This window comes from Symphalangus syndactylus, chromosome 14, assembly GCF_028878055.3.
Source record: "Symphalangus syndactylus isolate Jambi chromosome 14, NHGRI_mSymSyn1-v2.1_pri, whole genome shotgun sequence".
NCBI lineage: Eukaryota > Metazoa > Chordata > Mammalia > Primates > Hylobatidae > Symphalangus > Symphalangus syndactylus.
Window position 1 is genome coordinate 115,670,927 of NC_072436.2, and position 15,672 is coordinate 115,686,598.

At 44.0% G+C, this 15,672-nt stretch overlaps 1 protein-coding gene across 6 annotated transcripts; it reads left to right on the plus strand.

The window, feature by feature from the left end:
• The first annotated feature begins 201 nt into the window (after positions 1 to 201).
• Positions 202 to 13,626, plus strand: ZNF200 (zinc finger protein 200). Of its 6 annotated transcripts, none has more exons than XM_055241665.2 (5): positions 202 to 1,014; positions 1,808 to 2,138; positions 2,721 to 2,809; positions 3,099 to 3,225; positions 11,330 to 13,626. In XM_055241665.2, the coding sequence occupies exons 2-5, from the start codon at positions 1,889 to 1,891 to the stop codon at positions 12,046 to 12,048; spliced, it is 1,185 nt and encodes a 394-aa protein (XP_055097640.1). In that variant the 5' UTR covers positions 202 to 1,014; positions 1,808 to 1,888; the 3' UTR covers positions 12,049 to 13,626. The 6 variants fall into 6 exon arrangements, with proteins under 6 accessions (XP_055097640.1, XP_055097642.1, XP_055097641.1 ...); XM_055241667.2 differs by having other exon boundaries at positions 207 to 538; XM_055241666.2 differs by having other exon boundaries at positions 218 to 663.
• The last annotated feature ends 2,046 nt before the right edge of the window (positions 13,627 to 15,672 follow it).

Sequence of the window (15,672 nt, forward strand, 5' to 3'; positions counted from 1 at the left end):
AACTGCAGTAAAAGGCGGAAACCACGGAGGCGTCTTGATCTTCCGGTCCGAGAGATAGCTCGCTTCCTTCAAGCCTCGGGGTGGGGAGGGTGTGGGGGTGGGGGAGTGGGAGTCGTGGGGGGTGGGGGCCTGCCCCGCCCCAATCGCCGCGCCTGACGGTCGTCCATTGGTTATGTGCATTCGAACTACATTTCCCAGCACGCCCTGGGGTTAGACTGGCCGTAGCTGGAGAGGTGCCAGTCCGTCATGGAGGACTAGAGCCAGACTCCTGCCTTCCGTCTTCCAGGCAGAGCCACAGAGAGACAGGCTACAGCCGTCCTGGCCTGCCTCCGGCCCTGAGAGCTCCTCTGGCCTGTCTCAAGCCTTAACTCTCAAGCGCAGACTGCCGGCTCCGAACGGGGAGACCAGGTTTCTGCACCGGAAACAAGGCACCGGTTGTGACGACACAGCCGCAGAGCGCCCGACCTCCCAGAAGGCACCGCGTCCCTGCCGTTCTCCTCAACTGGCGGCGGCGCGAACGAATAGTCGCCGGCGACCTGTGAGGGCACTCGGAAGGGCGAGGGGAGGGACCGGCCGCTCACGCCTAGTTTTTCTATCTCTCCCGTAGCCTGAGTCTCTGAGCCGTCCCCAGCAAACGCTCAGGGGCTGCAGAGGCCCCGAGAGGTGAGGGGCTCCGTGAGGGCGGGAACCAGGCTGAGGCCGCCTCTGGGGAGCGGAGCGTGTCCGTTGCTGAGGGAGCAAGGCCGGGTAGGGAGCCTGGTGAGCGCCTCAGGCAGGAGCGCACGCTGAGCTTTACGGTAAAGGTGTTCCTTGACCAGCGGAAGAGACCCCAGAGTGAGCCTGGCCCGGCGGGCCTTAGTGGGATGTCGCCTGCCGCTCTCAGCAGAGCTTTGACGGCGGAGAGGAGTCGGCAGGCGGTGTGTGGACACCTCCTCGGCCTTGCGTCTGCTCCCCGGGAGAGTCACCAACCGCCTCCCCGCCCAAAGGGCACCGGAGGGAGCTTCGGTTCGAGGGGTACAGTATGGCCAGATTCAGTGACCAATCTGCTTCTAGGCAGATGTCCTCGGTATTGACCCCAGATTTCCTGTCTTCTAGCCCATTGCTCTTTCTCCAAGCTTGATTTAACTTCTTCCTGGTGGGTTTTACACACCGTCTTTCTGTCTTTTCTTTTTTTCTCCTTTTATTTTTTTCTCTTCCCTGATTCCCTTCCTCCTTCTTTCCTTTCTCTTTTCCTTTCTTTTTTTAGAGTCAGGGTCTTGCTTTGTCCCTCAGAATGCAGTGCAGTGGCGCGATCACAGTTCACTGCAGCCTCGACCTCCTGGGTACAAGCAATCCTCCCACCTCCCCAGTAGCTGGGACCACAGGCTTGTGTCGCCACGCCCAGCTGATTTTTTTTTTTTTATGGAGTCAGGGTCTTGGTATGTTGCCCAGGCTGGTCTTGAACTCCTGGACTCAAGTGATCCACCCGCCAGGGCCTTCCAAAGTGCTAGGATTACAAATGTGAGCCCCCGGTGCCTGGCCACACTTTGTATTTCTCAGGAGGCTGGACCTTGGCCTTCTCCGCGCCACCCTTACTCCCTTCCCTTTGGACTTGAGGTTTGCACAGTCTCTGTTTTTCATTCTCAGGATCTTCCTTTTACATCTTCCTAAGCATATCCTGTTCAAATACTGCGTTTCAGTTATGATTTCCCTACCCTAGCTGTCGTTTTCTTTAGATCTCATGTAGCCTCAGTACCCATGCCACATATTGGAGTGCAGTAATGCCCTGCCTGGTCTTTTGGGTAATCCCTGGTTTCTCTGTCTACAGCTTGGCTCTCTGGCAGATTTCCTCTAGTAAGAGGTGGCTCTGGAGGCCCCGCGAAACCAGTGTGGTGTGTGATTGCAAGGCATGATGGCTGCAAAAGTGGTTCATATGCCCCCAAAGCCAAAGCAGTCCTTTATACTGAGAGTTCCGCCAGACTCCAAGCTGGGCCAAGACCTACTTCGAGATGCCACTAATGGGCCCAAGACCATCCACCAGCTAGTGCTGGAGCACTTCCTCACCTTCTTGCCCAAGCCAAGCCTGGTCCAGCCCACTCAGAAAGTCAAGGAGACCTTGGTTATTATGAAAGATGTGAGCTCAAGCCTTCAGAACAGAGGTGAGAAGCACATGCTTGTTTGACTAGAAGAGGAGGAGGAGGTACTGGGGTCTAAGATAGGCTTCTGTGTTAGTTATAAATTCAAGTTAGGATAGTGTATATTGGAAATGGTCAATTCTAGTGTTGGAAAGAGGAAGTTCTTCTCAAGTGCTGGGTGTGAGTAAAGCCACAGAATAAACAGTGTGCAGCTTTCTGTAGTGTGGGTTTTACCCAAACATTCCGAGGGAAATATCTTTTTAGGATAAATCAGATGAATTATTGAGTTAGGTTGATGTGGAATTTTAGAAATTTTGTGCTTTTTCTGGACATCTTCACACTTTACGTTGCCCTAAGCTCTCCTTTAGTAATACTCTATGGGAAATTCTGAAAGGTGCTTAGAGAAGTCATTCTTTTCATAACAGGGAGATGCCATAGGGTCAAGACCGTAGAGTTTATGACTTGAACTCTACAAGGGCTCACAGGAGCAGAAAAGGCCATGAGTTACCTGTCAAAGGAATAAGGACAGCCTCGCCTCACGATATGGGGAGTCTCTGTGTTAGAGTCACTGAGTTTTTCACTAACTACACCTTCCTCTTTCCCCAGTGCATCCTCGTCCCTTGGTGAAGCTTCTGCCCAAAGGAGTCCAAAGGGAACAAGACACAGTGTCTCTGTATTTGAAAGCTAACCCTGAGGTGGGTTTGTTTGGTTTTCCCATTTACTGCCTGAATCCATCACCTTCCGTGCTTGGCCAACCTGTGTGTAAAAACACATTCTTAGGAGTTGGCTTTCTTGGGTGTTTTTCTTCTGCTTTTTCCTTGAGCGCTTCTCAGCCTGGCTGTCCTGTCTTTGCTGCATCTCTGTGGGATTTATAGGTCCCTCTTGCCATCCCTTCCCTTGATCTTTGTGTGTCAGCTTTTCTTACCAGTAGGGCTGTCAGTGAACCTCAGTTACTAAGATGAAAGGGGCCTCTTGCTCTTTCAGGAGTTGGTGGTCTTTGAGGATTTGAATGTATTTCACTGCCAGGAAGAATGTGTGAGCTTGGATCCTACTCAACAACTCACCTCAGAGAAGGAAGATGACAGCAGTGTCGGGGAGATGATGTTACTGGGTAAGAAATCACAGCCTTTGTGTGTTCAGGTTGTTTGCTTTGGGAAAAGCACGTCCTTCATCTCTTTAGCTTTGGGGGACAATTCACACCTAATAAGCCTATGTGCACACACACATTTTATTTTACTTTTGTTTTATTCAATGTGGCAGAGCCTTGCCACAGAGCTCCAGCTGTGGGTGGGTGGCCATTTTTCCCTGTATTTTGGGGGCAGTGAGGGAAGAGGTAGGGAAAACCAGCAGACATAGAAACTGTGGACGTAGAAACTGTTCTGAACCCATTTTCTGAACTCTGTTCTCAACAGGTATATTTGAGTGTTTTCATTGAACACATGACTAACTCTTCTAATCCCCCTCCTCTTTTTGATGTTCAATAGATTTGAAGATTACTAGCCTAAGTGAAAATATATTCCACTATTGGTGAAAGTAATGTTTAACGCTTAATGAGCACTTATATACTGTTACATGCTAGGCACTAGTCCAAATGCTTTTCATGTGTTTATTGTCTCATGTACTTCTGAAGGTAATACTGAGTGGTATACAAATGACTGCCACCTTACAGGTGACAGAACTGAGGCAGAGAGGGGTTACAAAATTTGCTGAAGTTCACACAGTTGTAAGCAGTGGAACAGGGATTCGGACTCGGAATCTGACATCAGAATTTGCAATAATGGCCCAGGGCTGTACTGCCTCCTGGATGCATTTCTCATAATTTTGTCAGTGAATTCCATGTATGGTTCATGAATGGGGCATTCTTTATTTGCCCTCATTTCCCAGTAATAGTTGACAAGTGTCCCCCAGTGCTGTGTATGAACTGATCAGGCAGCAGCCTCTCTATAATTTGCTTAGAGATGCTTTACCTTTTCTCCAGAAACGTTGCAACCCTGGAGGCAGAGGCCCGCACAAATGTGTTTACTGAGTGCCGGACACTTTTTACTTTGCCTTTAGGGCTTTTTGCTTCTGAGGGTGAAGTTGTACAGAGAATAGGTTTTAGGAGTTGCCTGGGGTGACAAAAATCCATTATGACTATCAAACTCTTAGCTGTAATTATACCATATGGTCAGAAGTATTGGTATGTAATGAGTGTAGTTAATTTCCCACAGGTTGCTCTATGTGATATCTTCTTTATTTTAGAGAAAAGTATAAAAAGATCAGATTTATTAACACTGAGTTTTTCCTGAGTCTTGGGCAGAGCTGGCATTTATTTTGGGTGACCGGTTAGTGGATATATTGCCTCCAAGATGACTTCGACTATGCACTTTGGGGCCCCTAAGACCCAATCCTCACCCTCTATTCCCCGCTTCCTCCACCCGTACCCTGAAGCTGATGGCTTAAGCTTAGTCATTTTCCAGCATTTCATAAATGTACTTGTTTTTTCCTCAGGCAGGATTGGGTTCTGGAATTGTATTCATTAGGTTATGAAGATGCTGTATTCCTGCCTTTTGTAACCTTCCAATTTGGTTTGTAAGACAAGTCATTCATCAAACGATAAGCAGTGTGAAATTTTTATAGGTATAATGAACTATCGCAAGACTGAGGCAAGATTTGGACCCAGGGGCAGAGTAGGGAAGAAGGTGGAATTGATTTTGGATGAGATTGAATCCATGATAGGAAATAAAATGAGATTATCCTCCAGATATTTGGAAATTGGGGATTGGAGTTCAGATGTGAGGATATAGGGATTGGGGAGCCATCAGTTTATAGGTGATGATAATTGAAACAGTAACATTTAACCAGTTTTTGCAAAGGAAAAACTATAACGGATTGAACATTGTGATGGCAGGAATCAAAGGAGAGTCTTTGATAACCTAGGGGAACAGAGAATGTGTGTGTTGGCCAAGTGAACCACATAAAAATAAGGAAAAACGTAGAACACTTAAACAGATTCTCAGTAAGATAATTCTTATTGTAGCTACTGTGTACTGTGATAGGAGAATACACCTTTTCAAGATTGAAGAAAATTGACTAAATACTAGGCAACAAAGAAAGACCCAGATTCCAAGGAGTAGAAATAAAGTAGGATCTGTCACAATGCAGTACAACTAGAAATTAATAATAAAGATCAGTAAACTAAAGTTCCTTCCACCTGGAAAATTTAAAACTCTTAAGCAACTGTCTTAGTCCATTTTGTGCTGCTATAAAAGAATACCTGAGGCTGGGTAATTTGTAAAGAAAGGAGGTTTATTTGGCTCACAGTTTTCTGTAGGCTGTACAAGAAGCATGGCATCAGCGTCTGCTTCTGGTGAGGGCTTCAAGAAACCACTCATGGTGGAAGGAGAGCAGACTTCACATGGCAAGAGAGGAAGGAAGAAAGTAGGAAGGTACCAGGCTCTTTTAAACAGCCACATCATTAGTGAACTAAGAGTGAGAAATCACTTATTATCTTGAGGTGGCATCAGGCCATTCATGAGGGATCTACCCACATGATGCAAACACCTCCAACTAGGCCCCACCTCCATCACTGGGGATCAGATTTCTCTTTTTTATTTTTATTTTTTTTTTTGAGACAGAGTTTCACTCTTGTTTGAATTTGAAAGTTTCCTTCTTTTTTCTTTTTTTTTTTTTTTGAGACAGAGTCTTGCTGTTGCCCAGGCTGGAATGCAGTGGCGTGATCTTGGCTCACTGCAGGCTCCGCCCCCCGGGGTTCATGCCATTCTCCTGCCTCAGCCTCCCGAGTAGCTGGGACTACAGGCTCCTGCCACCTCGCCTGGCTAATTTTTTGTATTTTTAGTAGAGGAGGGGTTTCACCGTGTTAGCCAGGGTGGTCTCGATCTCCTGACCTCATGATCCGCCCACCTCGGCCTCCCAACCTTCTTTTTCTATACTCTGGAAATTTTCCTAGCATTTGAATTATTTAATTTTTAAAAGTTTAGAAGAATTTTCTGTGGAACTGTCTGAGGCTGGTGCTTTTCTTGGGTAGGTGGCTAGTCTTTTTTTATAATTACAATTTTCTCTATGGAAATTGGTTTATTTTTGCTTAAATCTTACTAATTTTTTTCTATTTTTAACTCATTATTTTCTTTTTTTTTTTTTTGAGACGGAGTCTCGCTCTGTTGCCCAGGCTGGAGTGCAGTGGCGGGATCTTGGCTCACTGCAAGCTCCGCCTGCTGGGTTCACGCCATTCTCCTGCCTCAGCCTCCGGAGTAGCTGGGACTACAGGCACCTGCCACTGCGCCCAGCTAATTTTTTGTATTTTTAGTAGAGACGGGGTTGCACTGTGGTCTCAATCTCCTGACCTCGTGATCCACCCACGTTGGCCTCCCAAAGTGCTGGGATTACAGGCGTGAGCCACCGTGCCTGGCCGAACTCATTACTTTCTGATTGTTTATTAATACCTTCATTCTTTTAAATTTATCCTATTGTTTTTCTGTCTTTGAATCAGAGGCTTTATTATTCTCATTTTTCTAAATTAATACATGTTTTTACAGCCGTGAACTGTCTTATGAGCATCACTTTAGGTTATGCCATAGATTCTGACATACACTTGTCTTTGGTATTCATGGGGGATTGGTTCCAGGACCCCCGCTCGGATACCAGATCCATGGATGCTCAAATTCATTATATAAAATGGTGTAGCATTTACATATACTGCACACATATCCTACCATATATTTTATTTCCAGATTATTTATAATACCTAATACAAAGTAAATGCTACATAAATAGTTGTTATACTAAATTGTTTAGGGAATGACAAAAAAACTGAATATGTACAGACAAAAACCGTCCTTTTTTTTTTTCTCTCAAATATTTTCAATGCTTGGTTGGTTGAATCCTCAGATGCAGAACCCATGAATGTGAAGGTCTGTATAATGTTTTCTAGAAAAAATATGCAATTTTAATTTGTCTTTACCCATCTGACCCAAGGTTGCTGATATAGTTTGGATATTTGTCCTCTCCCAATCTCGTGTTGAAATCCAATCCGCATGCCGAGCACAGTGGTTCACGCCTGCAATCCCAGCACTTGGGGAGGCAAAGGCTGGTGATACCTGAGGTCAGGAGTTCGAGACCAGCCTGTCCAACATAGCAAAACCCCATCTCTACTAAAAAAAAATATATACAAAAGTTAGCCAGGTGTGGTGGCGCATGCTTGTAATCCGAGTTACTCTGGAGGCTGAGGTAGGAGAATCACTTGAACCTGGGAGGCAGAGGTTGCAGTGAGCTGAGATCACATCATTGTACTCCAGCCCGGGGGACAGAGCAAGACTCCATCTCAAAAAAAAAAAAAAAAAAAATTAAAAAAATAGAAATAATACAAACCTATTAATATTTCTTATATATAAAGGAGAAAAACCCTTTGTTTACTTGTATAGTTACTGAAAAGATACTTGACAAAATTGAAGCCTCTCCTTTATAAGAACATTTAACAAAATAGTAGTTAACAGATACTTCCTTAGTAGGTAGAACAGAGTAGTCAGAAAACTTAAAAATAAGAACATTTATTTGTCTTAACTACTCTCATGGGAAAAAATGAGACCATTCACTAAGGTAGTGGGAGATAAAGTGAATAAACATTGGCTTTCACATATATAAATGGGGTCATTTAGAAGATACAGTGGAAGGCCCCATTAGAGTAGAAACATGAAAGTTTAAATAGGAATAAACTCAAGAAATGTGCAAATTTATGAGGAAACTTTAAAACAAGGCTAAAGGACAGAAGAGTAGATTTCATTGAATGCAAAAAAAAAAATAGTATGTTTTTGGCTAGAGAGACAATATCCTAAAAAGGTCATTTCTCCTGTTGTTGATTTGTGAATTTAATGTCATGTTTTTTTTCAGCAATACCAATAGCATTTTTCCCTTGGAGCAAGACAGTGTGATCTCAGAAAGTCCCGAAATAGCCTCAAATACACATGGGAATTTAGTGTGTGATAAAGTTGGTGTATTAGTCCATTTTCACACTGCTATAAAGAATTGTCCGAGACTTGGTAATTTGTAAAGGAAACAGGTTTAATTGACTCACAGTTCAGCATGGCTGGGGAGGCCTCCAGAAACTTAAAATCATGGCAAAGGCAAGGGGAAGCAAGGCACCTTCTTCACAAGGCAGCAGGAGGGAGAACTATGAGTAAAGGGGGAAGAGCCCCTTATAAAACCATCAGATCTCAAGAGAACTCACTATCGCAAGAATAGCGTGGGGGAAGGCCCCCCCTCCCCACCCATGACTCAGTTACCTTCCCCTGATCTCTCCTTGACGTGGGGATTATGGGGATTACAATTGAAGATGAGATTTGGTTGAGGACACAAAGCCTAACCATAAAGGGGGACTTTCTGATAAAAGGTATTAGGACAACTGATAGCCATTTGATAAATTAGTACCTTACTTTACATACCAAGAAAAAGTCCACATTGATCAAAGATTTTAAATGTTTAAAACAAATATAAAAAGCACGTTTACAAAATATGAGTGATTCCTTTATAACCATGGGATAGGAAGGTTTTTGTAATTAAGACTCAAAAGTCCAGAAGCCTTGAAAGAAAAGATTCACAGATTCAAATACATACAAAAGGCTGGGCATGGTGGCTCACGCCTGTAATCCCAACACTTTGGGAGGCCGAGGTAGGTGCATCACTTGAGGTCAGGAGTTTTGAGACCAGCCTGGCCAACATGGCAAAACCCCGTCTCTACTAAAAATATAAAAATTAGCTGCATGTGTTGGGGGCATGCCTATAATCCCAGCTACTTGGGAGGCTGAGGAAGGAGAATCACTTGAACCCCGGAGGTGGAGGTTGCAGTGAGCCGACATCGTGCCACTGCACCCCAGCCTGCGTGACAGGAGCAAAAAGAAGTGCAAATTAAACCTCTAGTGAATTAACATTTTTTGTATTTCATATTTATAGAAATTAAAACACATTGATGGTGAGGTTGTTGAGAAACAGGTATATTGCTGGTGGGCATACAAAATGGTACAGTCCCTGTATAAGGGTAAATGCATCTGTAACTACCCATCTTGTCCTTTGTTCCAGCAGTTCAATTCTGGGAATCTGACCTACAGATACAGCAACAGAACACATTTGAAGTGATGTACAAACAAGATTATTCACTGTGGTATTGTTTGTAAAAACACAAGGTTGGAAGCAGTCCAAGTGTAGTTAAAGAGGAAGAGTTCAGTTAAAAATTAGACAAGAAATCATTGACAAAGATATACATTTATAAAAGTCTTAACCCAATAGATTATTTTGCATAATCAAAATCCAAAGTAAAACTACAATGAGAAACCATTTTATACCTATTAAATATTTTAAAATTTAATGCTAACAAGATTAGGTAAAGTTAATATTCACATGAAATTAGTAGAGCTGCTTTTGAAAGTGGAATGGTAGTTCATGTCAAGAGCTATGGTAAAAATTGGCATTTCATTATCCTAAGGGAGTGATTAAAAAGAATAATTAGGCCGGGTGCGGTGGCTCACGCCTGTAATCCCAGCACTTGGGAGGCCGAGGCGGGCGGATCACGAGGTCAGGAGATCGAGACCATCCTGGCTAACACAGTGAAACCCGGTCTCTACTAAAAATACAAAAAAATTAGCCAGGCGCAGTGGCAGGCGTCTGTAGTCCCAGCTACTGGGGAGGCTGAGGCAGGAGAATGGCATGAACCCAGGAGGCGGAGCTTGCAGTGAACTGAGATGGTGCCATTGCACTCTAACCTGGGCAACAGAGCGAGACTCCGTCTCAAAAAAAAAAAAAAAGAATAATTAAGGCTGAGTGTGGCGGCTTACACCTGTAATCCCCAGCGCTTGGGCAAGATTGCTTGAGTACATGAGTGCAAAAGCAGCCTGGGCAACGTAGCAAGACCCTATCTCTGCCAAAAAAAAAAAAAAGGTGAAATAAAAAAAAATCTACTGGTGTGAAACTGCTAAATCCAGCAGAGATTCCTACTCCAGCTTCAAGATCAGCCCCATGTCTTGGTGGTTGATTTGAACCCTTGATTCTCAGTAGGCCCGAGTTGAGGGGTCCCTTGTCACACAAGTATTTCCACAGCATGCTTGTTTTTCACTTTGTTATGTAGTCTTTATAATCTGGTTGCGCTGACTTTTTTCTGAAGTATAATAGAAATACAGAAAAAGCCTACCAATCGTAAATATATAGCTCAAGTTTTCACAAAATGTACACACTAATCACCACCCAAAATGGACTTTTCTTAGCATCCCAAAAATCCCTTTTGTGCCCTGTGCCCAGTCACTACTTCCTTTCCTACCCAAAGAGACACACTACTGACTTCCAATCCCAAAGCTTCATTAGTTATAGTAATCTCTTTAATTGCCAAATAATAAACTTTTTTCTGTTTTGAGACAGTTTGGCTCTTGTTGCCCAGGCTGGAGTGCAATGGTGCGATCTCGGCTCACCGCAACCTCTGCCTCCTGGGTTCAAACGATTCTCCTGCCTCAGCCTCCCTAGTAGCTGGGATTACAGGCATGTGCCACCATGCCCAGCTAATTTTGTATTTTTAGTAGAGACAGGGTTTCTCAATGATGGTCAGGCTGGTCTCGAACTCCCAGCCTCAGGTGATCTGCTCGCCTTGACCCCCTAAAGTGCTGGGATTACAGGTGTGAGCCACCACGCCTGGCCAATAATAAACTTTGGTATGAATATGCTGTGCCCTCTTTAATTTTGGTTATTGGAATTGTTTCAATTTTCTCATTGTAAGACATTATATTATTTAGTGCTATAATAGTGTGATAGTATTTAATATAGTGAAAACCTACAAGTGGTTCATCTTACTATTCAGTTACCAGACTCTTTCAAAATAATGGGTGGTTCCCTGTGTAGATTTATAGTCTTCATCCCTAGTCCTTAGCTGAGTGCTCTACAGAGTATAAGGTGAATATGAACTTGTCAAGTAATTAACACCTATGAAGAGAACAAACCTGAAGTCTTTCAGTGAAATCCCACTCATTTTATTTCTTTAAAGTGTGCTTGCATTGTGGTAGATGGAAAGATTTATCAGTTATGTATCCCACCCTCAATAAATGTGGAAAAGGAGTGCGACGGCAGTTACCTGCTACTCAGATTGACTTTCAAGGTGGCTGTGGCATAAGAAACCTGACTTGTTTTTTCCTGCCTGGTGTTGTCATATCTCTCAGAAGTTGTTAAATTCTTCGTTTCAACAGTCAATGGCAGTAATCCTAAAGGTGAAGATCCTGAGAGGGAACCTGTAGGAAATGAAGATTATAGAGAAAAGTCTTCAGATGATGATGAAATGGATTCTTCCGTGGTCTCTCAGCAGCCTCCAGATAATCAGGAAAAGGAAAGACTAAATACATCCATTCCACAAAAAAGGAAAATGAGAAATCTGTTAATTACCATTGAGAATGATACTCCTCCAGAGGATCTCTCAAAATATGTAGACATCAGTATTATTGCACTTACTCGAAATCGGAGGACAAGGAGATGGTACACTTGTCCACTGTGTGGTAAACAGTTTAATGAAAGTTCTTACCTCATTTCCCACCAGAGGACCCACACTGGAGAAAAACCCTATGACTGTAGTCACTGTGGGAAAAGCTTCAATCATAAAACAAACCTCAATAAACATGAGCGAATTCATACAGGAGAGAAACCTTATTCCTGTTCTCAGTGTGGAAAAAACTTCCGTCAGAATTCTCATCGGAGTCGTCATGAAGGAATCCATATAAGGGAGAAAATATTTAAGTGTCCAGAATGTGGGAAAACCTTCCCAAAGAATGAGGAGTTTGTGCTTCATCTGCAGAGTCATGAGGCTGAGAGACCATATGGTTGCAAAAAATGTGGGAGAAGATTTGGTCGGCTGTCAAACTGTACCCGGCATGAGAAAACCCACTCAGCCTGTAAGACCCGAAAGCAGAAGTAATACTGGGAAAGGGGTCTGATGGTGCTGCCTCAACCTGAGAGCTTTCATAAGTAGCTCTGAATTCCCAAGCTGTCTAAAAAGATATAAATATGTAAAAACCTCATTATTGCCAAAATTGGATAAATGCCCATCTTAGCTAAAACCTCAAATTGCTAGAAAATTCACAGGGAAGAAAACATTTCAAGGGCTATACCTCAGCATCTAGGCTTTTTGGACTAAGGAGCTTTCCTTTTTGAAGTTACATGATAATGTACAGGTCACAGATCCCCTTTCCCAACACTTTGAAGATGAATCTGGAGTCTGCTTACATGCAAGGCAAAGAGTGACTCGTGTCTATTGAAAGTATATCCATTTTCCCCACACATGGTGATTCATACTTGAGAAATAGTGTAAAGATGCTTATCTGGAACTGTGTTCTGGTGAAAGAACCAAACTACTGGCTCGTTGAGCCAACAGCTTCTGATAGCAATTCATATAACCCTCTAAGAACACCTGTTTATTAAGTCTTGAGTGTTGAAAGGAATTGTTTACTTTGGAATATAGGAAAACAATTGAATGTCAGACTTTCATTTGTATGTGGTCTAAATTTGCAATCAATTTCAATAATATTTGCAATTTGTGATAAAATTGACTTTTACAGATTCCTTTTCACAACACAATTTAAGTGTCTTACTGTTCTTACTGTATTTTGTTCAGCTGTTGATCTCTCTAGCAGCCGTCTCATGCCTCTCCCTTGCTAAAAGAAGTTTGGATTACTCAGGCAGGGCCATCCAGCCCCACCACTAGAAAAGCTCTTCAGAATCTTATCCCTCTCTTGAGCCCAGATCTCATGTGCTAGGAAGGAAACCCCAAGACCCAGAGAGGAGGGGTCAACCTGGAGGCAGGAAAAAGTTGGCTTGGATCCATGTCTCATCAATAACCTTACCATATGCTTAGGTCCCCTCTATGCTGTCATCAGACCTTTGGCAATAGGGTGGTCACTACCTCACAAGGCAAAGTGCCGTATAATTAGAAATTACGTCTCTAGTGGTTAGCTCACATTGCCCCTCAAGAGACAGGTTTCCAGGTGCCTTCATTGTAGTGGGTATTCATTGTCTTCAGCCTCTTGATATCGATACCTTCCTGTCCTCTGCCTAGAAGCAAGGCCAGCGGTGCCTTTACGGGACTGATCCTGTGGTGCGTTTTAGGGATTCTTGATCAGTTTTGCTTGCTTTAGGTTTCTGAAAGTTATACATTGGTGTTTTGATTGGAATAAAGAAATCCTATAAGCCATTTGGGAAAAATTATAGTATATGTTTCCCATCCAGAAACATGCCTTTCTGTTTATTAGAATATTATATTTCTGTGAAAATTTTTCTAATTTTCTTCACTTGTTTTACACAATTTTGTTATTGTAGTTTTTTCCATTATATTTTTATAGTTGATTATTGCTTTTACATGGGAAAGTTATTTTTAATTATATATTTGTATAACTAGTCACCTCACTGAATGTTGTTAATTTTCAATAGTTTCTTGGTTTAGTTCTGTTACAACTTTTGGTAAAATGACACCATCTACAAAGAATAGTTTTTTTCTTGCCTTCTGCCTATTGGTCTTTTTTGTTTTGTTTGTTGTTATTAACATGTAATTCTGAGGTTTCTTGTTTTGGCACAAAGCAGTCTGAAAGAAGGACATTCTATGATAAAGTTCAGTCCTGAATCATAATTTAAAAACAACAAATCCTCCACAACAGAGAAAAGCCACGGAAAAACTGTCTTTACCAACGTTGCATTTCAAGTCAACAGTACCCTGTAAAGCCAGCAAAGCCAACAAAACTGGCTGTCCACAACGTTCGCTTATTTGAAAGTCTGGCCAGTGCACTAGGACTGGGATCCCGAACTGTGTTTCTGGAGTTGACAGGCTGTTACCATGTGCAGGGGACCTGCCTGTGCACCCAGAAAAGTAGCTGCCAGGCAGTGAGTGGTGAGAGAGAGTCTCTACTCACTCACTCGTTGGTACCCCTGCCCAGAGTCGGGTATTTTATCAGTCCTCATGCAGCCATTGGCACAGTACCTGAGACAGTTAATTTTTTCTTTGAGACTGGCTCTGTTGCTAAGGCTGGAGTGGGGTGATCTTGGCTCACTGCAACCTCCCACCTGCTAGGCTCAAGCGATCTTCCTGCTTCAGCCTCTTGAGTAGCTTTTTGTTTAAGTGTAGGTGGGCCACCACAACCCACACCATCTCATGTGCAGGGGAGCTGCCCATGCATCCAGAAAAGCTGCCAGGCAGTGAATGGTGAGAGAGAGTCTCCACTCACTCATTCTTTGGCACCCCTGCCCAGAGTCGGGTGTTACATCAGTTCTCATGAAGCCGTGGCACAGTACTTGAGACACTTTTTTCTTTAGTTGAGGCTGGCTCTGTTGCTAAGGCTAGAGTGGGGCGATCTTGGCTCACTGCAACCTCCGCCTCCTAGGCTCAAGCAATCCTCCTGCCTCAGCCTCCTGAGTAGCTTTTTGTTTTTTTAAGTGTAGGTGGGTGAAGCCACCACAACCCACACCGTCTCCTGGACTGGGGAGGTGCCCACAGTCAGGGTTGCCGTCAATCAGCACCCAGTGTCCCAGAGGCCAGGACATGGGCCGCAGGGTTTCCTTCCGCACTAGTGAGGCCGGGTGGGACTGAGAGGAGCGCCCTGACCGGGACCAGGGGCTGCCCCCAAACGCGAGAACCCCTGGAAAGTTGTTGGATGAGTACTCTTACCTAAGGAGCCTGATCACCAGTTAAATTGAAAAAGTAAACAATAGTGAATAGTTTCCCAATATAGCAGTAGAGTGAGAGTTGGAAAATGTTAACAGACCAAAGATCCAATTGCAGTAGTAACTACAGAAAATAGGCCAGGCACAGTGGCTCACGCCTATAATCCCAGCACTTTGGGAGGCCCAGGCGGGCGGATCATGAGGTCAGGAGATCGAGACCATCCTGGCTAACACAGTGAAATCCTAATTAGCCAGGCATAGGTGGTGCACGCCTGTAGTCCCAGCTACTCGGGAGGCTGAGGCAGGAGAATGGCGTGAACCCGGGAGGCGGAGCTTGCAGTGAGCTGAGATCACGCCACTGCACTCCAGCCTGGGCGACAGAGCAAGACTCTGTCTCAAAAAAAAAATAATAAAAATAAAATTAGCCAGGCGCGGTGGCAGGCGCCTGTAGTCCCAGCTACTCGGGAGGCTGAGGCAGGAGAATGGCATGAACCCGGGAGGTGGAGCTTGCAGTGAGCCGAGATCACGCCACTGCAGTCCAGCCTGGGCGACAGAGCAAGACTCTGTCTCAAAAAAAAAACAAAGAAAATATTAATCCTCTGAAGACGCAGCACTAGGCTCACAGCCCCTAGAGTTTCCTGGAGCTAGAGGGGACAGAGGTCCAGAATCTCTCGCACATGTGTACGTGGCAACAAACTGTGACGGCACCAGGAACCAAAGGATTCTATAAGAGTGTTACAAGGTGGGACAAGAGGGCTCTGGAGAAGTGGTGTTGCAACCACTCAGACCAGATTATGAGCTGAGGAAGGAGGATGTTCTAGTAACAAGACAGGAACAGACCATTTTTAGATAATGAAACGAGTGGCTGAAATACATGAAAAGATGTTCAGAC